The sequence below is a fragment of the Colius striatus genome, chromosome 5 (genome assembly GCF_028858725.1).
Source record: "Colius striatus isolate bColStr4 chromosome 5, bColStr4.1.hap1, whole genome shotgun sequence".
Classification (NCBI taxonomy): domain Eukaryota; kingdom Metazoa; phylum Chordata; class Aves; order Coliiformes; family Coliidae; genus Colius; species Colius striatus.
Genome location: NC_084763.1, coordinates 47,780,893 through 47,805,293, shown reverse-complemented (window position 1 = coordinate 47,805,293; position 24,401 = coordinate 47,780,893). Strand labels below are relative to the sequence as shown.

Genomic DNA, 24,401 nt, shown 5'->3' with positions numbered 1-24,401 from the left:
AATGTTCTTTTGAATAAAGTATCTCAATTGAAAATATTTATATCATAAGTAGCCCTAGTCTTCAAAAGCTAATTGGTAATTTTGACTCAATCCCCAAAGTATACTTTTATACTTATATATTTAGATAAAACATATACATAAACACACATCTATAGAAATGTATAACACATTTATGCCAGGAAAAATGGAGGTAATTTAAAAAACTGAACTCTTTTCACATCTTTCATCAGCATTAAAAAAAAAATATATATATAAGGCACACTGCTATCAACACAAGGCTAAGTACAATTATAACAGCCTGAAATCATTCAACAAAGCTGGCAACAGTTCAGTCTTCACAGCACAGATTGATAAGAACTCTAGCCTTGTTTTCAATGAGATGTATGACAAACACTGACCTCTTAAATCAGGATGTGGTCAAGGCCACAATAACAACCAAGGCTGCATTATACAAATAAATGTATGTTCATGTCTTCCACAATACATTTAAGTGGCAATGATAGTTGTCGCATTCAGCACTGTTAAACAATACTCAGCATGTAAAAATGTACTTTAAGTTACATGAAATTACATCTCCCTCTTCTCAGAGAGGTATTCATTTAAAATCAGGGCTGCAAAGTTTAAGCTTTCCACAGATTTCTCACTTTATGCAAAAAACACTTTTTCATTCCATTATGAGGGCACTCCTATGGCTCATGTTGCACTGACTACCACCACCACTGGTGATGACCATCGTGACCACTGACCACCATCAGTAAAAGGCAGAATATTTAAGGGATAAAGGTCTCTCTTCTCTTTTGTAGCTAACCCAGAGGCTGCCCACCCAGTTTCTTTGCTTTCAGAGTGGCATTTCTGCCCACAGAAGGTAGCTCTGCATGCTGGCAGCGTGGATCTTCCAGGACTGACACAGATCATGGAGACCATGGGGGCGATGCAGAGTACTGGGTTTTCAGGGAGATCCAACCAGTTCAGGTGACAAGAGATCCATCAGTCGGGGTGACACACCTATCTGACAGCCTACTGCCAGAGCAAGAAGCTGGGAGAAATGCTTACTCATAGAACTCATACAACTCCTTTGTGATGATAATATAACTGTTAATAATGAGATTACTAAAGGAACAAGTCCCTTAGTATTTTCAGTTATTAAAAAAAGACCATTATTTAATATTAAAATAAATGTGCTTCTTTTTTCCAGATTAATCTCTGTGCTTAACTGAGAAGTTTCAAGTTCACCTGGGAAGTTGATAGAGAAAAGGCCCCCCAAAAGTCCACAGTTCAGAACTAATTAGAAATAGATAAGATTAAACAACCTTGCCTGCTTTATGTATAAATGTTCTTGGCACAGATGACAGACAATCCAGTAAGTGTGTATGTCAAAATTCAGAATGATAAAAAACATTCAAAGGGAGATGACCTTGAAAACTATTTTTACTTCCATCTTTGTTTATGTTCCTATTGTGAGCAGAACACATAGCAACACTTCTTTTAAAAATGTTGTGTATTAATTCCAACACCATATAATAAGAAAATCCTAACACTTTGTGTGGGCTTATTGCTTTGTTGTTTTTTTTTTTGTGGTGTATATGTAGGAAGCTGAATAGTGTAGCATGAGACAAAGATCTCCATTTTGTGTAGAGCAGCAGCAGCTAGAAAACCTTCAGTATGGTAGAAACAAGCTACTTAGAGAACCTCAAAATTCTGCCTGGGGTATTTACATATACTGCATGCCTGTGAGCTATAAATATGTCTGTTTACAAATAAAAATTATTTAATCTCTTTAAAAAAGATTCTATCTTCGTTTTCTATTTCACATAAATTAGTAGATTGAAACTAGTGGGGGAAAAAGAAGTTTAAAATATAGAATTTTAAAGTCAGAGCCTAAATCTCAGCAAGAAATTTCTGGTATTCCATGAAATCCTTTGCAAATTTGACGCAGAATGAATATTAACTACACAGCTGAAGAGAAACTAGCTATGAAGAGGCTGCCTTGCATAACTTTAGATTCCTCTCTGAAACAGATAGGGATAGGAGAAACAGCAAATTAGATTCTAAGGTATTTTTTGCTACTGCAATTCTCTATTAGATATTGCCTAATACCTTGAATAAAACATCCTGAAAGAGACTCTTGAAATGGATTCCTAACAGAAAGAATCATAGAATTTCTTTCTCATCAATGTGTTAGCAACTCTACATAATTTTCAGTTTGATATAAACTTTACACAGTTTCATTTAAATGTAGTCTTTTATTCATTTTTCCAGGGAAAATTAATATGTTACAATTGAAGTTAGAGCAATTAAAATCAGGCTTTTGTTTTTCTGAAATAATTTTACATCATTCATAATGGCTTTGAACAGGTCAAGGATTTTCATCTCATTCCAGTGCTATCACTGGGATAAGAAACGAATACAGATAAAAAAGATTTTTTTCTTGAAATGTATTTTAGAGAGAAGATCTACACAGCAACAAACAGCAGGAAAAAAAACAAGCATGGTCCTTACATTTTCTGAGTATTTATCTATCAGGCCACGCCGACTTCTGGAGCCTTTCCTCTATGATAATCCTGCAGTTATTTACCTTTCACAAATTTGTGCACATAATTAAAGCTATACTTAGATGAGGCAGGTAGCAGATTTGCTTTGACCCAGTAGGCTGTTATCTTTAGGAAAAAAATCTTTTCTATTTGTCTCCTAAATATTTAAAGCAGAGTTTGCTCAGCTGCTCTCCCAATGACAGTTTACTCACACCACCCAAATAGATTTGATGAAAAAATGAACAACCAATTTTTGTCTCTTTTGCATCTTTGTGGGGTTTTTGGATTGTTGATGTGCTTCTACAAGCAGGACTGGCAAACAGTTGGTGTTTCCAATGGATTTAATATGCTCTTTTTTTTTAATTGGATTGTTCACTCCCCTGACATTTAGGACTGTAATGCTGTGTTTTTGTTTTTGAAGGTGGAGATCTGTTAATTAAGATGTTACTAGGCAAAAATTCAAGATATGGAACAAATTACAAGTAAAATCCCCCAAACCCCAAGAATAGTGCAAGGAAAGATAAACTTCAGCAGATCCAGTACTACCCAGAAAAGAACAAAAAACTGAGGCTCAACTTGGGTACCAAAGAGAAAAATCATCCCCAAAAGAATACTGCATTGGTATATAAATGTCATAGCAACAGCACGGGCCTTAAATATTAGCAGATATACTGTGATTCTGTGCAATCTCACATGCCTAGATACACATTTCTACAAACTCTGACTGGAATTATCATCAGCAGGAGTCAAATGGATTAATCATATTTTATGTTGGGTTTTTTTCCCCTTGTGTAACATCAGGCATAGAGTACTGCCCTTGAAACCCTCTTGTACCTTGTTTTTGAAACACAAAAAAGAAAAAAGCCATGTAAAATAAATAAACAAAAAAAGAAGCCTGTGAAAGTTAACTTAAAATAAACAAATGCAAACCTCTTCTCCATAAAGCTCAATTGCAGAATTAGTGGATTTTAGAGATGTCTCGATGTTGCGACAGTTAGTCAGTTATTAAGTCTTCACGGTGTGTCATTCAAATGGCCTTGAGCAGAAATGTTATGCTGCTTAATAGACGGTGTCATCTCGTTCCAGTGCTATCACTTTTTGTGTCTGTTAAGCTGCCTGATGCTGTACGAGCACTCATAGGCAGTCAAGTATTTTGTTTACTGGCAGGGCAACCACAGCCAGGCAAAAAGTCCAGCTCTACCACATTACTCACCTACAGAAAGATAACCTTCACCTGATGGCACAGCCAGAAGGGGATAGGGTCAGGCACTGGCGTCTCTGCCATGGGTATCTCTCAGAGCCAGCATGACGTAGTGCTCCATGGGATGGAGATCTGCCTCCAACTCGTGGGGGAGATTGAAGGTCACAGGTAAGCAAATTCCTGTGTCACAGGCCATTAATAGTCTGGGATGGACTGGCATCGGTGACATTCACAGGATCTTTTTAATAATATATTAGTGGATTTCTGAGCTATTGAGCTCCTCTTAATATCCTCAGAGCTGCCAGATTTCCGTCAGCATTCATTACTTACACTGCAAACTTTGTGTTCATTTACACTTCCTCAAGTAACCAACAGTCCTGCATCACATCAGCACTTTGTTCCCTACACTCAACCCTACCATCAGGTTGTTAATAAGAAATGCAAACTACTTATCACCTCATAGCACACACTTCTCTATGGATGGGTTTCTCCTCTCTGTCTGAACCAGGTCAGAGTTGGCTGCTGTCATGTGGCTCAGAGGCTTCTCTGGATGCAAAGCCTTTTGTTTATGTAGGCTGCACAACTCATCTCCCTCAGGTGAAAACACACTTTTCAACAACAGTTCACATACAGGCGCACTTTTCACCACTGTGGTTTGTAGCCAACAGTTTACAGATGGAGAAGATTGGAAAGAACGTTGAGGAATGCATCAAAGTATTTTGCTGCATACGCATTAGAAACCACTTTTGCTTTTTTTGTGTGTGTGTTGAGAGGGTGTTTGAGAGGGTGTCTTAACAATAATTTTAGACTAATATGTTAAAGTAATACACACTCCTCAAGAGAGAGGGTCATGGCTCCTTAACACTGAAATGACTGTGAACTGCTGAAATGGATGAGATCATAGTTTTATCTTTTCCAAGCACTGTGATCTTGAAAGACTTGAGTGTATGATGTAAAAAAAAAATTATAATTCAAAATACTCTGGGCCAATTTAAAAAAAAATTACTTATCAAAACCCAAACATTTAGTCACCTATGTATTTAACAACAGAGTAGCTCCTACAAAAGCAGCAATAAGCTTCAGAATTAATATTAATACATTAAGCTGAATTAGTCGCTTTGAGCTCATTTGCATGATCTGTAGAAAGGGAATAAACAGAGAGATCCCATTTGTTTGAATAGGAGAAAAAGGAAAGGTCAGTGTTCTGACCCACAATTTAGGAAATTATTCCATTCCTAAGGTAATCAGCCTGTCATCCAAATAATTCCCTCCTCGCTCATTACAAGAAACTATAATAAAAGCCAAGTTGTCTGTCTGAAGTTGCTATGGCATTTAGATATACAACAATTTGGCCCATGACCTTCGGTAGTTTAAGTTCCCAAGTCTTCAAGAGTGCAAGTTTTTCTCATACACAGTTTTCCCAAGAATACTGCTCAAATCTCTCATTTGGAGACTAAACAGCAGTTGATATGCATAATGGAAAGTACTCCTACACCCAGTGCAGCCCTCTTTTACCCCTAAATGGCTACACTATAACTGTGATGAGCTATCACATTATCTTCACCACATCAAATCGAAAACATCTGGTCATAAAAAGATGTTTATTTTATTTATTCCATTTCAGAGAAGGTTAGAGGTTTTCTAGCATGAGAAAAGAGAAGTCTATATCCTGATGCAGTATATTACTTGGTGTTAGGTCATTTAGGGACACATTTACCTTTGTTCCTCTCCATGCTGCATGTCAAAAATACCACAGAGTCAAATTGGTGAGTTTAAGATGGACAAGACCCAACAAAAGGAAAAAAATCTTCTATATCCACCACAACAATGACACATGCATTATGATATTACCCAGGCTGTTCTCAGTGACTTCGTACACAGAGACGCTGATCTTCAGCTATTTTCACCTCATTCTCATGAGCATCATAATGCAAAGTAACAATGCTAAGTAACAATAATCCATCATCTACACCCGCTTCCGAGGAAGCTGTGAGAGATTCTGCTGCTGGAAGCTGTGAGAGATTCTACTGCTGCTATCATACAGCTCACACTTTTTTGGGAACACAAGGAAATTATTCCCTGACATTACTGTGGAATTTTAAATAAAAGTACAAATAAAAGTGTCCTATATTTAACGGATCCTAATTTAGGATATGTAATTGATTAAAAAACAACATTCAATTACATTAAACAAGATAAGCACATGGGTTTATATAATTCTATCATATTGCTAGATCAGGTTGAAAAGACTTTAAATGATCAATTAGGACGTGTATCTTGAGACAGGACTGTCTCAGCTAATATAAGTGGCAAAGGGGTACCATTGTGAAGCGTGCTATTATGCATATCTCTCCTTTTCCACGGTGAAAATTCATAGCTCTTCCTCTTAAGGAAAATAACTAATCACAGTGATATTGCTCCAGAGAAAATAACATTTGTAAGGTTACATTCTCTCTCCAAATTCTTCCTCATTATTACGTGTTTTATTCTAATTTTCTTAGAAACACTCAGAATCATTGATATTGCCTCTGAGGCAAAAAATTCCAAGTAGTAACTCACAGAGTCAAGGGTCTAAACACAGAGGAAATAATGTTACATACGCACAGGACAGATGATTGAAGACTTTGAAAAGTGAACTAAGCATCAATGAGCCAAAAATGGGGATAACAGCAAGGGGAGAAGTGCAGAGACGGAGGACCCTGTGTCTATCGGACTGCTCCTGACTGGCCTGGGGACAGCAGGAGTCAGCCAGCCTTTCCAGATTTGACACTTACCCATGGCTGCTCAAAACTGTAAGTACGTCTCCTGTCTTCCACATCCTCATCTTGCTTTGCTTGTTGAAACTCTTGTCTCAGGCGCTGTATCCGGTCATGGTTGTTAGGGGTTGATCTGTTGCTAAAAGAGGAAGGATGGAAATGATCAATATACTTGGGAACTGCCATCTGTGACTGTAAGTTTTTAGCACAGGACTACTACTCCAGTGCAGGAGTACAGACTTAAAAAGAATTTCCAAGCATTTAGTACACGGATCTTGACTTTTTTTAAGATGATAAACGCTGTTTGGATTATAAAGAAACTTCAGATGGTGCAAGGATAGGATGAATGAGGCTATTCCTAAAAAATCGTCAAAAGTTACTGGCATCATTTGAGTCCACGTTACTTCTAGAAATGAAGAGGAATGCACGTGTTAGTGTCACTTAACATAAAAGGAAATTAAGAGAAAAGTACTAATGATCTCTGCTACTGAATAAACATGAAAGATACTTTTTCCCAATCAATAAACTACAGTACTGTCAGATCTTTATTCGCCTTAAATTCATTACAATGTCTGAAGGCCCTATCTATTTAAAATCTGATTATTTTCCCCAATCAATAAGAGCCTGTCATCCCTTAGTTCTGTTTTTAATAAGCCTTTTAAACTGATCAGTCTGAAAGCATTAAAAGGCTTGGGGGCCAGTAAAAGGCAATCCATTTGACAAGGCCCTAGGAAAGGGCAGGAAATCATCGATGGAGCAGGCTGGTGCTGGCTGCTGCTCCGCGGGCGCCAGGGGCTGGGGAGGGTTCAGCCCCGTGGGTACCTCCACGTACCAGAACTCCTGCAACCTTGAATTCTCCAAAACCATTTTTTCCTCAATATCTATTGCAGGTATTGACAAACAAATATTTCTATCAAGACTAGGCAGAAGCATTTTAATCTCTTACTATGGCCTTAAGACCCACATTTCATTGTTTATTTCAAAAGAGCTGATGAGGAATTGTCAGGTCCTACTTTGTTTCAAAAGAGAAATTTGCAGGGACACAATGGAAAAGAATTCCTGAAATTCCTATTCTTGGATACAGGATACAATGAAACACAGTGAATTTATATACCGTGTCTTCTCTCATATGAAAACAAACAATTCTGGAGTCCATTTGTAGTTGCTTTCCATGGCTCTTGGGACTGGCAGTTGCAGTGGATTGGATGCTACAGTTGTTTGAGACTTTATCTCCCACTTTTTTCAGCATCTTTCAATTGAGCTGGGTTGGCCAAACAGAAAAAAATCACATAGTTCCAGTAAAGGCTAATTTTTAAGAGGTTTGGGATTTTTTTCTTTTCTTTGAAACCAAAGAGTTGTCTTTCTTTTATTTTTTTTCCTTTATTTGTTTTTTAAATGGGAGTTTTAAGAAATGCTTTATTTTTAGAGCAGGTCAAATTCTACACAAAAACCGCCATTTTGAAAAGTACAGTTGAAGAAAGGGTTCTTTCTTTTAGAACAGGTTGAAATGAAACACTATGGCATCTTCAAAATTTCCATTTCATTGTAGGTGTGTTGCTAATTCTGTTTCTTTAATTCAACTTAATTTTGTGAAACAGCTTATCTCCATTTGCAGTTTTATCTTATGCAAATTTATTCTTTATTCTCAAATTCTGCCTAGCTTTACTATACAACCACTTGTTTTTTCTTTTTCTCATTCATTGCTATAAATTGTACATTTTAAATGCAATCATCACAATCTAGTACAAGATATACAAAATACTTTAAATGGTCTGTTGATATTTAAAAATGGTATTGTTAATCTAACAATACTTTTTACATCCAATACCTTCATCCAATACTTTTTACATAGACGGTGTTTTCTATAAGATAAATTGCAGTTAAATATAGAAAAAGAAATATTACTATTTCAGGTTTAAGAGTATAGGTTTGAAAGAGAATGCAAGTGAATCTTGGTGTAAAATTACTAGAAAAGCACCACGCATAGACACTTTGAAGTGTTGAAGATGTCTGGTAAATAATTAGCCTTTCTTAATCACAGTTATTTCAGACTCTAGGGGATCACAATGCAAAAGAGACACTGGAGCAGTTATCCAAAGGCAAAGAATAACAGAAGATAAACCCAAAAAGTACTGAACTAAACCCTGTGCATTAGAAGGAACAGACACACTCTGTCATCCCCAAAATGGGCTATTGGAAGGATTATTACAGATCTGAGGACTTCTACTTATTTTGTGGTAGCTATTCATTAAAACAATGACATCAACAGAGGAATTGCAAGCAAATGCATAGTATTCATGCCATGAAGTCAGAATGTATGTCTCCTCCTGAACAGCAAATGCATGAATTTGGCACCCTTTATACAGCAGGAATGGAACAACAAGGACAAGGAGGATCCTGGGATTTATGATTAACTTGTCTCCAGAGCTAAGAAGATCTCATTCTAAGGATAAAAAAAAAGAAAAAAGAAATGAAAGGAAAAAGAAGTCAAGCTGATTTTTAAGAAAAGTTATTCAAAGTTATTTAAAAGGGTTGATAATGGTGGCGAAGATAAATCTTTTAACAATATTTCTATTTTATCTGAAAAGGAAGGGACGTGACCCAAATTTAGAAAATTGCAAAAGAAGTGAATTATAAAAAAGGACTATTTCACAGAAAAGAAAGAGCTAAATTAAAAGACACAACCACTTCTGTATCTAGTCGCATTTCTTTGTGCTCAAAAACTCTATGAGTCACAGAAAGTGAGGTCAAATCAGTAGTTTTATAATAATAAAAAAACTTAAACATTTTTATTTAGAAGAGGAAATGGCAGGCAGTTAGGGAAAGGCTAAGAAACATTTAAGAAAGATTATTTGTGGGCTTAGACTATACCTCAGGTTGGCTTCCCTTCATTTCCATTTTCCTTTCTACCTTGTTCTAGTTCTCTAGGTTAAATTATTCAGCTGCTCTAACTTTCCCACCAGTGAAGGCTTACACATCTCCATCCTGGCCTGCAATGCTGTCTCTGGTTACTTTTCATGCTTCTCTTCATCCCGTTGATTTTATTATCAGTGCTTTTTTGCTATGTATTTTATGTATCCCACTGCACTCCTAATGTGCTGAGGGAATACTTGGTATAACCTCTTGATATAGCTTATTCAATCCCCAGCTAACAATTAGTACTTCCAAAAGGAGAAGAATGCAAAAATCATAATCACAATAAAAAGCTGTCACAAATTAAATGTTTGTGTCAAAAGTGCAAACCTAACTTTATGTCTTTTCAGGTTCTGAGAAGTTTTGCTTTATTTAAAACTCTTTATGTAACTCACATCATTATCCTTTGGGACAGATCTAACCTAATTATATCCGGTGTGAAATGTCCTTCGTCAGTCAAAAGTAAAATTAATTTTGACTTGAACTCATCCAAGAGAGGTAGAGTCATACCAGCAGACCACTAGGAAGCAGAGCTGCAAGTGTTCCTGCTGCTTAAATTGCCTCTTGACTATATTTTCTTTGATTTTTTAATTAAAATGAACTGAAAATCTGAAGGTGCATTTACCTTCAAGAATTCAAGACTACTAGCTGGAAGGAAGGATTTTAACTTGAAATCCATCTAAAGTTTATTGAAGATTTGACCTATGCTAGTTTTAAACTTTTTAGCAAAACTGGAATTACAACTCTTTTGAGTAACCAGAGTTTTCCCAGATAGCTCTTCCCTATGCCTACTTAATATCAGAGTGGCAGTGAACTTACGGAATGCAATTAGCACCTCCTAGCATCAGATGCAAGTGATGTTCTTCTTTCATATTGCTGAAATTGTTAAATGTTCTCAAAAGAAACAAAAATTAAGGAGACTTTTAGGACCAAAATTAACTTGGGTTGCAAAGTGGCTGGGCCTCCTTGTATCACATCTCTACTTGGCACCCCCTTGCCTTCCAACTGCAGATGGTACATTTCGCAATCAGCTATTTTGTGAGCGCTACTCTAAAACACACACCCGCCAGCATGGGCTAAAAATGCAACTGTAAGCAAGGCTTAGATAGGCCAGAGCTGTCACATATTTCCAGAAACAAGCAGCTACAGCAATGGCCATCAGAGTCTCAGATCATTAAGCAATGTCTCAGTTTGATGTCATGCACTGATGTACGGAGTTGTAATCCTTTCAAAATAGACAGATTTTCAGCGAGATAAAGTAGATGCAAACATGCTACTGAACAGAGATGACTAAAGCTTTGGAAAAAAAAATACTGCCCTGAAAAAAGCATGGAAAAAAGTCTTAACAACATTACCAGGCAGTTGCCATGTGACTAGAATAACCAAAAGGTTAGTAAACAAACAGTGTTCTTTACACCTTGAAACCTTTTAACACAGATTGGAGCTGCCAGGGTCTCACTGGCTTGACCAGCTGCTTAGATCTCTAGATAGCAGTTATAAAACACAGATGGGTTCTTACTTATTTCAAGTTGGCAAGCAACTGTCACCTATTTGTATAAAATAAATTCTTTTCCATTTGGACAGAATACTTGCATCATATTAAAAATCAAGAGCTGAATTTCAATCTATCTGTCTACAGGTAGAGAGGAAGTTCAGAACTAGCTGCATTTCAACAAAATTGTCCTCTCCCTTCATGACTTGAGCAGGATGAAAATAGCCCAACAGAAAGCAGAGTGTTTATAATCTAGTACAAAGGTTTCTGCTACATTTAACAAAACTCGAGCATCCTCTCTCCACGGTGCTCACTCCAAGCAGATGGATTTGTCTGTTTCGGATGGCCCTTGATAGTGGGTAAGCAGAAACCGTCAAGTTGTTGCAAAAAGCCATGGACGGAAAATAAAACGAAAACATGCCCTCTATTAGGCTTAAAGTTAGCACCATACTCCAATACATCATCTGCTGGTCTGTTCACTTTAAACAGATTTGTTAATTATCAGTGACACAGATGATTGTGCCCACACACCACGGGCTTGATGAGGGCTCATCAGTGGCAGAGTTTGCACCATCTCCTTCATGCCACCAGCTTGCCTGAGCAGGTTGGTCTTTTCCTATTGTTCTCAGATTTATTTTTTGACATCTAAACACCAGTCCTCAAGCATACATTAGTGTAACCATTTGCCTAGTCATGTCCTTTCAGTGTGCTCTACATACAGTCCTCAGTGAGACATCAGGGAATAGATTTTTCACGAACGCACAGCTATTAAGACATACAGACATGGTATACAAACAGGAGCAGCCATGGCCAGAGTCATGTAAAAGAGCTGTTGCATGGTTACAGAATTGCTATAGTCAGTCTGAGAAAAAAATCAGCTGAGCAAGAGATCAAATTTGTGAGACTACAGATGTCAAAGAAATTTTGGGAATAAGGCATTAAAAGGTAGGGAGAGGTGTAAAAAAACTGAAAATGTATCAATTATGAAATTACAAATAAAAATAACTTCTCTGCATAAGCTTCATTAAGTTTTATCCCCTAGTATCTTGGGGTTTTACACTCAAATCACAGGTCATAAATTCACAGCAAATCCCCCATATGTTCACCAAACACCTGAATTCAATTTCTCTTCTAGTTGTAAGAAATGGAATGTGCTGCTCAAATTAATTATGCATGCAAAGTTAGTTTCTAACAAGGGCAGCTTCTTGCATGCTGAAGGGTATACATCCTATCTGATTTTTTTTCCCCCAGATCTCTTTCAATCTTGGCTTATTTCTACTGTTCACAAGGTTATAAAAATCCTTCTCTCTTGCCATTTCATATTTGCTAAATGAATACAGAGCATTATATATCCTTTAAAGTCTGCAGTTTTAAAAGGCAGCTAAATTCAGGGATTGGCTTAACGTGACAGGCAAGATCTAACTTTACCTCTACATGTACCTACACACTTCAGGGTATTAATTCCATCAAAACAAGGATTTAAAACCTAGGATTTATGTCAATATGTATGCATGTGAAATCAGGTCATCAGGAAGTTTTCTGTCATTTCACGTTTACCTTCACTGTAGTAGTCATCAGCTCCAGTACCAGAAAGAAGTTACGCAAGTCCCTGAATTCACTCACTCTCTACAGTGAAAGAAATTAATTTCCAAATTTTGACATTGTGATTTGTTGGTCGTTTCCCATCAGTTTCAAAAGAGTAAATCATAAAAAATCAAAACCATACATCTCTCTTCTCCGGGTTAAAAAGGTAGTCTCAAATGCTCTTAATTCAGCACTTGTTTCTGATGTGACAGCCATAAACAACACAGTGAGCTGAAGCTGATAGGGAGGTCACTTCACCACAACAGTCTCTTCAAACTCTCCAGACTAGGTTTCACTTTGACTCCCTCTGTGGCCCTTCTGTAGCAGGACCATCATTTTACAACCAGCGAAATCTGAAGAATGCACCCAAGACCCTTTTTATTGCCAACATCACTCTTCCTTATTAGCCTGTCAGAGCCTGCACACCGGAGACAGAAATCCAGTCTTACTTTTCAGGGAATTCTTCTACTAGAAAGAAAAGCAGAGATTTTAGGAGCTTGCAATAAACATCTGAAAACAGATACTCAGCTACTGGGTTATCATGCAGCCTAAGCTTTACTTTGGAGCTGTTAGATTTTGCAGCTATAAGCCAAGCCAATTTTCAGTCACACACAACTTGTTACGGTCATAGTCAGAGGATATCGCATTTTCCAAGATAAAAAGAAAAAAGAGAACACCACATGTAACCTAAAAGAAACATAACATCTAGCTGTGAATTTATTAGTGTTAAGGAAACGGCAGAAATGCACATACAAAGATTTAATGAATCATGGAAAAATGAAATAAACCAAAAATACCAGTGATGAAGTAAAAGACAAATTTGCACATTTGATTCTATACGAAATGCAAAATTACTTCAAAGGAGAAGCAGGCTCTGACTTTCTAAGTATCTGTCTATTCTAACTGGAAGTGACAACGATAGCTCCCGTGCTGTTGGGTCTGATGAACATCCACCATTAGGCATCACAGGCTATTTTATGTCAACACGAGGAAGAATCCTTGGCACAGTAATACAAAGGCATTTAACAAAGACCACAAAGACAAAATCCTCTCTTGGATGTAACTGCCCATTCTTGTGCCAGCAGAAGAGATCATCTGAGAGATCCTTAGTGGGCTTCAGGCCACATCAGCTTTCCTCTGTGTTTAAGCTAATCCAGCTGCTTTGCTGGAAGCTATTTAGGGAGAGCTCCTTCTGATCTCCTCTCTGGACGAGATGTGGGGACAGAAATCACCAGCAGAGGGGCAGCAACAAGCAGCTGGGGAGTAGTTCCTTCTTAAAGCATGACAGCTATTTGCAAAAATGAACATCTGTGTAGTGTGAATGTTGTTGTGTAGGTATAACCCAGCTCACTCTAGCACACCTTTTATCACTCAGCCACTGCCGTGTGGTGATGCCATATTTTACAGTATAAAATCTGCTTCAGAGTCCAACTCCAGTCAAAACTAGAGTGGAGAATGAGCTTGTGTCTTTTCATGGGAGGATTCTAGAGAATAATAAGGAAAAAAATCCATCCTGATTGTACCATTTGATTTGAAGGACTCAAAAGTGAGCAATATTTTATTCAAATAACTGAACATTACACAGTGTTTGTAAATGGTGAAATTTAGCTCTGTTTCAATGTAAAAAAACCCCAATTTCTTTAACTTTTTATTTAGTTCTTACTGTAATACATTGACACAAGTTATACTGGAAACTCTAAAAACATTTTATGTTGTTTTATTTCCCTTTAACCACAGAAAATGCTCAGGAAATAGGTATCAGGGTGCTGCAACCAGCAAAACACAACAGAATATTTTTGACTCTTGCGAACATTTGCCCTCACTAAAAAATGACATCTTATTTTCAAGTACAAATAAAACCCCAGCCAGTATCAAGCAGTACATCACTAGACAAACAGTGCTGTATAAAGAAATCTCTTTAAAATGCCTGAACATTTAAAAAATAATACATTACTCAAAGTTCACATGGCTCCCACAGTCCTTACCAGCCTCTAACATGATTACAGTATAATTATGCCTGCTGTTTGACAGAGAGGCTATTGCATTATTAATCTCCAAATAATACATTGATTGATTTTTATGTTACATCTTACACTAACTATATGCTAATTTCCAAGTGCAAAATGAGAAGTTGTCCATTAAAAACAAACAAAACTGACCAGCCTAAGGATACTAATGCTAGGTCAAAGCTTCACATGGTTTCCAAAATCTGAAACTCAGGGACACTCTCTGCTAGGAGTGTGATGAATAGACCAGAAACTATATATAAAACACTGAGAAATGTAGAATAATTTTATTTTTAGCACTAAATAATCTGCAAACTCTAAGTAAAACTATAAATCTGAGCTTGTTCTTAAACATTTCAACATTTAGTGCCTGTGCATGCAGTTTCCCATGAGATTCAAACAAGAAAAAAAAAAAGGAAAATCAAAGCTAAGACTGATTACTTGAATTGGTGCCTAAATTCACGTCGTTGTCCCCTTCTTATGAAGCTGATCACTAAGATTTATACCGATTAGCACAAGAACTAATTAATATTTTTAATTAAATATTATTTGCATTTGGAGATTAAAAAAAATCTCAATATGATATTTGCAAAACAACTGATTTCTGGATAAATCCTTTCAGCATTTTATTGTAAAGAGGAAGATTATAATAAATGAATGTTTTGATCATGCTTTACAACCACATTGTCTTGATTAACTTTAAAACTAGACATTATCATAAAAGAATAGTTTGAGGGTTTTTTTGTGGGGTTTTTTTTTGTGTTTTGTTGTTGCGTTTTTTTGGTTGGTTGGTTGTTGTCATTGTTTGGGTTTTGGTTTTCTTTTTGGGGAGGGGGAGCGTGTTAAGAACCAATTCTAGGCAGGGACGGACAAGAAGGGCACTTACCTTTTATCCAAAAATTCACTTGGTTATTGAGTGAGTCATTTAGAACTCAACTTTTACTACTTAAGATGTTTTCAATTTATTTCACTTCTTTTTTTTCTCTTGGAAATGATCTTTTCCTCTGGAATTCTTTTGCAGATGTACTACACAGGATGCTCAGTAATTGCTGAGGGTCTTACTATGTTTTGAAACACTGGATGAGAAATCCTGAATTCTAATATTTATTGTTGTTAGGCTGCTTAATCTCAGCCTAAGTACAGATACCGGGTACCCAGAAGTGTGTATTTCTCTTGCTGCAGAACAAATACAACATTTACTTGTAACACCACTTCAGTGGTTTACCAGGACAATTACTCTGATAAAGAATATAGGAAAGCTAACTTATTTACCAGGGAAGGCAAGCCATTATTTTTTCTCAACCAATTTTAATCATCTAAAAGGCAGGCATATAGTTAAAACTACCCATCTGGACCCTTTCTAAGGGAAATGTAGAGACATAAGTTACTCCAGAGGGTAATTCACAGCATCTGCCTTAGGATGCAATTTCTTACCCTCGAGAGCTCATTACTTTTCTTCATTGACAAAGAAGAGTAGAGGGATAAACTCAGGCTTAGATGGGTAGCTTCAGACAACTAAATCGGAGCCAATGAATATCCCTCTAGATGGCTAACTTGGGCTTAAGGTAGGTGAAAAATGAACTATCCTAAGAAAATCTAGTGCAAGGAATGACTGGTGGAAGGTGATGGTCAACTGCCATGGCAGTATAACCCAACGATTTAATCCCTAGACAGAAAATTGAATTAGAAAATAACTGTTTGTCAGCCTCTTTGTGTTTGTGTTCCAATTCCTACAAATGGACAACAGCCTTCTTTAAGGAGTGTTTCTTGAGACCCTGTATAAAGTCTAGAAAATGACCAGTTCTCATGTTTACTGTAATTTTAATGGTTCTTTACAGACTACATTGTACTACTGTTTGTAATTCTTCTTTATAAGAGAAAACCTTTAGATTTTTAGTTTCTGAAACATATAGTCGTTTATAGCCATGCCTGAGATAAGCCAAGGATTGCAACGTAACAGCTTCTGTGGTTAAGACCTCCTCAGTACAGCTAATTTGTATCTCAACTTTCACATTACTTCAGCAAATGCTATGCAAACGCTGTAAGGTTTTCTTGAGTAACATAATTGCCATATGTTTTTTAGTAAACAGAAAAAAACCAAAAGATGTATAAGTAATTGCACTTAGTACATCAAATTTATTTTACATGATATTGGCATTACATTATGAAGTTACAATGGTATTATTTCATGTTGTTATTCTTGTACTCTTAGGTTGATAATGTTTCATTTTGACACCATAATGATGTCTCTGGGGATTTTGATGACAATGTGTTTTGACATTATGTTAAAATATATCCAAACTGATATCACTTTATTTTGTCATCATTATGTAGTTTCAGTTGGATTTCTAAGATACTACTTTATTCTGACATCTTTAATTAAGAAGATTTTAGTCCAAGTGGCAAGCACAAAGAAAAGTTCTGAAGATATTAAGCATGGCTGTGTAGCACGTATCACTGACGTTTAAACTTGCACTGGCCAGATATCCCAAAATATTACACATTACTCACATGGTACAGATCCTCAATCAGATCATAAAAACATGAACATGCGTTTTTCTTCTAGAGCATGATAATAAATTTAATAAATTATACTGTAATTCTATTTCAGACACTTCAGGCAGGAGGCCCAGCAGCAAAAACATTGCTGCAAACCAGAACCTTCTGCTACCCTTGGAGCGTCTGACGTGCGCTCAATTCACGGGTCCCTGTATAGAAACCAGAAATTATTTCCCGAACACTATTAAAAAAGTGAGATTTCTAATTCATAAGCTTCACTGAAATGGAAATTGCTACATATGTGATTCTAATTAAAGTACAGCAATGCCAGTTCCCATACAGAGCTCCAAAATGTAATGCAGGGCTTGCGTCTTAACTAGCACAAACCTGTCTAGACCCATTAAATCCAACCACGCTTTACAAGTTTATGGGCATTTGAAGATCTGACCAGAAGTTTTGAAAAGGTTTTAGGGGAAGAAATAATGAATAATTTTGAGCTCTAAGATTCTTCTTGTTCTGAAATTCAGGGATTGATTCTGAAACAACTTGCTATAGAAATGATCTGGTAAGTTATCACTGGGCTACCAGAAAGATGCATGTCATACCAATTTGAACATGTCCACTTACAGCAATATCACTCGGTTTCTTCTTTTTGTTTTTCATTAGATCTTCACTCTTTCTCTACAATGAATTGAAGAGCAACTCCAGGGAAATCAACACCCTACACGTACTAAGTAGTATATTTATTCAGCACAGCAGTCCAAGTTCTACTTGCTAAAATGATTGCTGATAAAATCTCTAATTTTAAACATTAATGCATAAGATTTCTCTGCCATTCAAATCTGATCAAAGAGATTAAAGAATTCCTTCTTTTTCCCTGACTCTCCTAAAGCATAATACTTAATAGAAATTGCTTGTATTATCTTATTTCAGAGAGCAGGCAAGAACTGAGACAATCCCTTGATCCCAGTTCATGAATAAAGCATTTAATGGACTGCACTTGTCAAAGGACACACTAAGCATTTGATCTAGACAGTAAACAAATATCTATGAAAAACAACCCCTCAAAACAAAAAATTGCCATAACTTAAGACATTTTCCCTCCCTTCCTCACTGATTTCAGGATTAAGTCTCTGAAGGCATTGTTGGGATGTGAGACTCACATTGAGATGAAAATAGAATGTTTCAAACAACTGATGGCAGCAATTTATATTCCAGGAAACGGCTAATGAGTCCATCTATAGTTCATACATAACTACTCTCCAGTAAAAGGAATTAATTGTTACAATACCAGAAAATGTATAATTATCAAACAAATGACAGAAGGCTAAGCTGTAGCCTGACATTCCACATCTTCTTTAAGACTTCCTTTCGATACCTCCAGCAAAGAAGAACTCCTGCCAGCAGAAGAAAATGAAGATACAGAACTGTGAGCTTGCATAACTAGGAACCTACCTGACCTGAAGAATTTGATATATACCTACAAAATGCTCTTTCATGCTTCCAAAAGACAAGATGAAATATTACAAGCACTAACATAAGCAATACTGCAGAGCTAGTTCCTTTTAATGCAAATTATAGACTAGTTTCTACTGGCATTGATCATTCTTCACTAGCCAAAAAACCAAGTAGGCTGTCTGAAAGGCCTATATAGAAGCCTATGCTATTTTTAACAAATAAATTTATTTTTAGAAGTATTAATTTTTTTTTTACCTCTTGGGTTTAAAAGCTCAGTGTATCTTTTTCACCTATCTTAAAAAATAAGAATTGCAAATAGTATAAAATAATAAAATTCCAATACAATGAGCCTTATTAATGCAATGAGCTGTTAAGTGAAGCTGTTAAGTGACAGACTAATGAAACATCAGCACAAAACTGCACTGGTATTTATGATTAATCTCTGAAATAAATTCACAGTGTGGTATTTATTGTTTTTTTTTTTTTTTAAATTAACAATTTAATGGTTATTTTTGAACCGGCCACATTGTACCTTTTATCATGTTTGACAGAGACGATCCTATAAAGAGGCAGAAGACACTGCACATCACTTATGTGAGCACTAGCCTCCTAAAATGACTTCTCCACTACAAAAGGTAACAAAAACTCCATGGGAAGTTTCAAAATTAACTAAGGCAGGACATGGCTTCCAGACAGCAGTTTATACTGCCATGCTGCTAACTCAGATAAAGTTCAGTCTCTGTGAATTTTCCTATCTGAGCTGTACAATAATTTACTTTTCAGGAAAACCAAAACAAGGAATTAGAGGCTGTGTAAGAAGAGAATGATAAATATCCTTAGGAAACAGGACCCACAAAAACCTGATTTTTCTGCCCTTTTGCTATTAACTTTTTATTATTTTTGTCAGATTTCTTATCAAATAGCAGGACCCTATCTGCAGCAGATACAACCAGTCTTCAACCAAAGATTTTACCATTTAAGAACAATTTGCTCTTGCATAGCAGAGCACACACACACACACATTTGTGAAATGGTCCTTTTCCCCCACAGCAAAGGCATGTAGCAAGTGGTCAGCTCAGTGCCTGCATCTACACTGAGTGCAAAGAGAGCTGAGCTATATGGGACTGCACTGGAGACACCTAAAACCAGATGACTAGACTTCTAAAGTCAGGGTATCTGAGTGAGGAAAATCACCTTACAAATGATACTTGGAGAAATTCTGTGGGACTTAGATATCATTGAAACTTATGGAGAGGGCCACATCAAAGATGCTTGCTAGGTTAGGAGCTGACTATCACACAAGATGGTGATGGTGTCTGTTGTGACTGTGAAAAGTGCTGGCAGAAAAAAATTGTCAGTGAAGTAACTACAAACTCGTTTTTCCTCTGTTGAGGTCAAGTAGATGCTAAAAGCAGAATCCTGCAAGAGTCCCTTCAGCCCCTCCCTGTCTTCGCAGTACGCAATGCTCACTCCAGACACCCCTACTCACAATGGAAAAAGGAAGCCAGAGCAGTTGAGGACAGCCTTTATTTGCATAATTTTTACTGTCTCTTTGAGTACCCAGTGAACAGATCCCCAAAATCATTCTGGGGATTTTTTTTTTTTTACCAAACAGTATTATTTTAAGCCAAGGGCAAAAATAAAATAGTAATAGTCTCATGATTCACATAAGGCTCCTTTCATTCTCGTGTTGGCTGAACCCAAGACAACCAAACACAGAGGCACAAGTTTGGCTATCTGATTACATTTAAGCAACTATACTTTTCCTTGCTGTGTACAGGTAATTGTTGCTTTTGCAAGGGCTGTAAAAGCCTGCATTGAAAGAGCATTATTATAAAGAACTCATTAGGGATATATAATAAGTATAGTATAGTATAGTATAGTATAGTATAGTATAGTATAGTACAATATCATATCATATCATATCATATAAATATTATTATAAAGAACTCATTAGCTCACGGTACTTATTTAAAATATACCAAATGTTCTGTCTTATACTACAACTATGGCCTCTATTCAGGCCACATTTTTCCCAGCTCCATCACTCCTAGTAAATTACTTGCACTTGATGTACAGCAGGCATAAAATGAGCAGAAAAACAAAACTTCAGCCATTTTAATTTAAAGTCTGATAATGGCAGGTCAAATTTATGTGAACTCTTTGGTGAATTGGTTCCTTTATTAGTACCCAGTTTAATTCAAATCAGAGTCTTCTACAAAAGATTAATTAAATATTAATCAAAAGTCCAGGGCAGTCTAAGCTTCTGTTCCATTAACCTAAATGTGACTCCATACAGAACCACAATGCCTTTTTCAGTCCCCCACCCTATTTTAAAGAAGGCTTTTAGGTTTTTTTGTTATGGTGCAACTCTGTAAATGCAGACATGCTATTTGCAGTATACGTTTAAAGGTCATGATTCTTTTTCCTTTTCCAATTAAAGCTGCTCTTAATCACAATTAAGCTTTCAAGAAACAATTAACAGAAGTCAAAACTTTTCTCCATCAATACATTTAAGAGATGTACAGTGTGTACCCTCTATTACCACTGGTGTCACTGAGCTAATTATGTGATGTTAAGGTTCACATTCTTGGGTGTAAATTTCAGGTTGAGTTGACACTAAAAAGAAACATCGATTTATTAGTAGATAAAACTTGTTCTGCAGTAATGGAACAGCTGTGTATATAAATTTATTGCAGCTTAATGTTCTCACACATAAAGCAATTAGAGCTTTCTGACAGACAGACTTGCTAAGTATAGTGTGGAGCATATAGTAATATGCAGTTACAGGCACAACATATTTAAGAGTGATCATATATATTCTGTGCAGTAATACCCATTTCTCAAGCCTCTCCAACCCTAGATGTGTTCTTAATTAACATAAATGTATGCTTATATTCATGTGAAATTTTCCTCCACCGTGGAGGAACCTTTTCAAGCCATGTCATTTTACTCACAGACACCTTGTGTTAAATTTGGCTTCTGTTTCTGCAGGAATAGATACAGCCTAGTTTCTCTATGCAGGCTTAATTTTCTTCCACACAAATGATAATGGAGGCAATACTATTGTCATCAGATTGCTTTAAAAAAAATAAATCCCAAAGTAAAACTGAATACACAGTGATTGGGATAGGTATCTTTCTTTCTAGAACCAACCTTCCTTCCTTCCTTCCTTCCTTCCTTCCTTCCTTCCTTCCTATTTTTCCTACAAGACAATTATATTTAACTTAAGCTAAGGACTGTGGTTTTGAGGATATTGATCAGCAAGACTTAGCAATGGAAATTGAGCATTATGGAGTAGTGGTGTTCCAGACTAATGATATACGATACCTTTTCAAGTCTTGGAAGCTTGGGAAATATTAGATCTTGAAACAAGGATACATGGGTAATTGAGATGATAATTTTCCAGTTGATGGAGTAATTAGAATAAATGCAGTCTTCCAAAGACAGTTCTGAAAGAAACTCAGAATCTCACGATATGTGGAGGTACAAATGTGTTATTTGTTGCTACTTTGGAAACCCCTGGGGGACTTTTTATTTAATAGCTCAAAGCTGTTCCATCACCAATTTTGTCACGCTTATTCATGACCAAACACATCTATGTCATACAATATCTGAAACTCTTCCTGCATTTTAATGCATTTTTACTATGTTTGCTTTTAAACCTATCAGTTAACTGACGTGTTACTTGGAATTTCACTATCTGTAACACCTGGGAAAGGTAATTTCTTAAATTTTTAGTTAGAGGATTAAATAACTCGGAGATTATTGTTGTAAAGAAAATCATGATCTTTTTAGGCTAGGATTCTCAAAAAATGTCTAGGACAACTACAGTGTGAGTGTGTTTCACACTTGGTTTGAACTGAGGTAAATGCTGGCTACTGTTCTGCATTACACAGCTGAACACTTCTCTCCCCATCTTTGAGAAAGAAAGGATTCATGAAATCACAGAGCTATCCAAATCAAGGACCTGAATGAAAAAGCTTTTTTTCCCCCCTTTTCTATTCTCTTCAAGATTTGTTTTAATCCCTCTGTGAGCACTAGCACTGGCAGGGACACGTGACATGGGGCAGAGGAAAAGGCTTTCCCAATGGAAACTGGTGCCTGTGGTGTCCTGTGCTCACTGTATACTGATAGAACAGGGGTGCTTAATTCCTCTGGCAGGCTTAAGGAAGCCAAGGTTAAGGTAGAAGAGGAACTTAAGAAAGTGACTCTGCAATGAAACTCTGGAAATCCACTCAGTCATATGAAGAAGATAAATCATTGATGACATGTTCAGAGTTCAGCTAAAACATTAACAACAAACAATTGAAACAGAAATTTATGAACAAGGAAGATAGGCACCTACTTTTTACAGATATTTGATACAGTTTTGAGTGACATGGCTATCCTCCTCTGCCAAAACAGCAGCATGAAATCCCCTCTAGAAAAGAAACTGCACAGGATCGCTGGTTACTACTGGAGCTTCGATGGTGCCATTACCATTAGGTCATCTGGAATGCATGAGAACTGGTAGCAAGACAACCAGATTTTTCATTTCATTGTCTTTTCTGCTTTTGTCTTTGAGATGTGACACAGGTCAGTCAGACCACAGAGCAGAATACAGGAATTCTGAATTCTGACAACTTTGGAAAAGCTGTCCTTAACCTTTCTCTGTTGCAGCTTCAGGAACCACTGTCTGAAAAATTCAACAACATTTAACTTCATCGGAGGGGTGATCTAAATATTAATGCTTCTGAAAGGATCCTGAAGATAAAAACTGTTAACAACTGAACTATTCTTTATTATGGCATACTTGCAGCACATAAATTGAAAATATTTGGAAAAAAAAAGTTATAACCCCTTATAAAAAGACTCTTCCCATAAATGAAACTATTTTTGCAGTTCCAGACTATTTAGTTTGGGGAATAATTTATTCTTAACAAACTTCTTAAAAAGTACACCTTATCTACTGTTTTTTTCATGATACATGGAAAAGCTAAATTATGGAGCACTGGTGGTTCTTTTGCTGTTGATGTTTTTTCTTTTATTTTGAAAACCATCACCTATCCACCACTAAATAGATTCCTTTCCACTGTGCTGGCAGCTGTTTCCCAGGTAACCAACCTAGCTAGAAGTTGACTTCAAGCAGCCTATAGGAACCAGCACTCACATCCTTGCATTTACATGTTTTGAGTATCGCTTTTTAACTGCTGCAGTGTCTCCAGTGCCCCTGGCAGTCAACAGGAGCTGGGAGTAGCCAGCAAGTAATGGAATAAAGCTCATCAGCAGTCAAAAAATTCCAGCTAAGGGTGATTTTTTTTACACAGAATAGTAAATGCCATTGGCAGTTGAAAATTAAAATTATCCTCAGTGTTAAACCAGCAGGATTAGACTTCACACAAGCTGTCACCTTTTACAGGTTCTGCCTGCTACTTCCCTTTTCCATAAGGGAAGTGGACAAAAGCAGCAGGTATTTTGCTGTCTCTTTCCATAATCAAGAATCATTGTCCCCCCAACTTCTGAAAGCATCTCTTTAATACAACTTACTTGATAAATCAGATCTCATTGCTGTCTGTCAGCGTCTTTCTGGATTTCATGGTCATTGCAGTACATGCAATTCTAGACATTTTTTGACCATCTGTCTCTTGTTCATATGTATTAATTGAAAACAACTATTCTATCAGACACTGGCTAAACTTGAAAGTATCTAATATAGCTCTGTAGTTCTGGGTTGGGGCATTTACTTTTAAGACACTGCAGTGTGAAGAGCTGACAGAGAAGATGGTATATTGAACAGGGCACTAAGAAGTAGGATTTACCCTATAAGCATATAGGTTTTTTTTTTCCTTTTAAGATTATGAAAAAGTCATATCTTTGGGAAATTCAAACCTTCCTTTGGTCCTCTCCTGTGTCCCATGTCATACTCCCCCATTCCCCTCTGCCCTCTGAGACTCAAGCATTACTACTCCCCTTTATTAC

The 24,401-nt window shown here is 36.7% G+C and overlaps 1 protein-coding gene across 10 annotated transcripts in view; it reads right to left on the bottom strand.

The window, feature by feature from the left end:
* The window catches only part of PARD3 (par-3 family cell polarity regulator), a 453,311-nt gene that overhangs the window by 8,619 nt on the left and 420,291 nt on the right, over positions 1–24,401 (bottom strand). For all 10 annotated transcript variants that reach the window (XM_061996551.1, XM_061996556.1, XM_061996554.1 and 7 more), the window contains one exon: positions 6,507–6,627. In XM_061996551.1, coding sequence (XP_061852535.1) covers positions 6,507–6,627 — 121 coding nt within the window. The remainder of the gene's footprint in view (positions 1–6,506; positions 6,628–24,401) is intronic.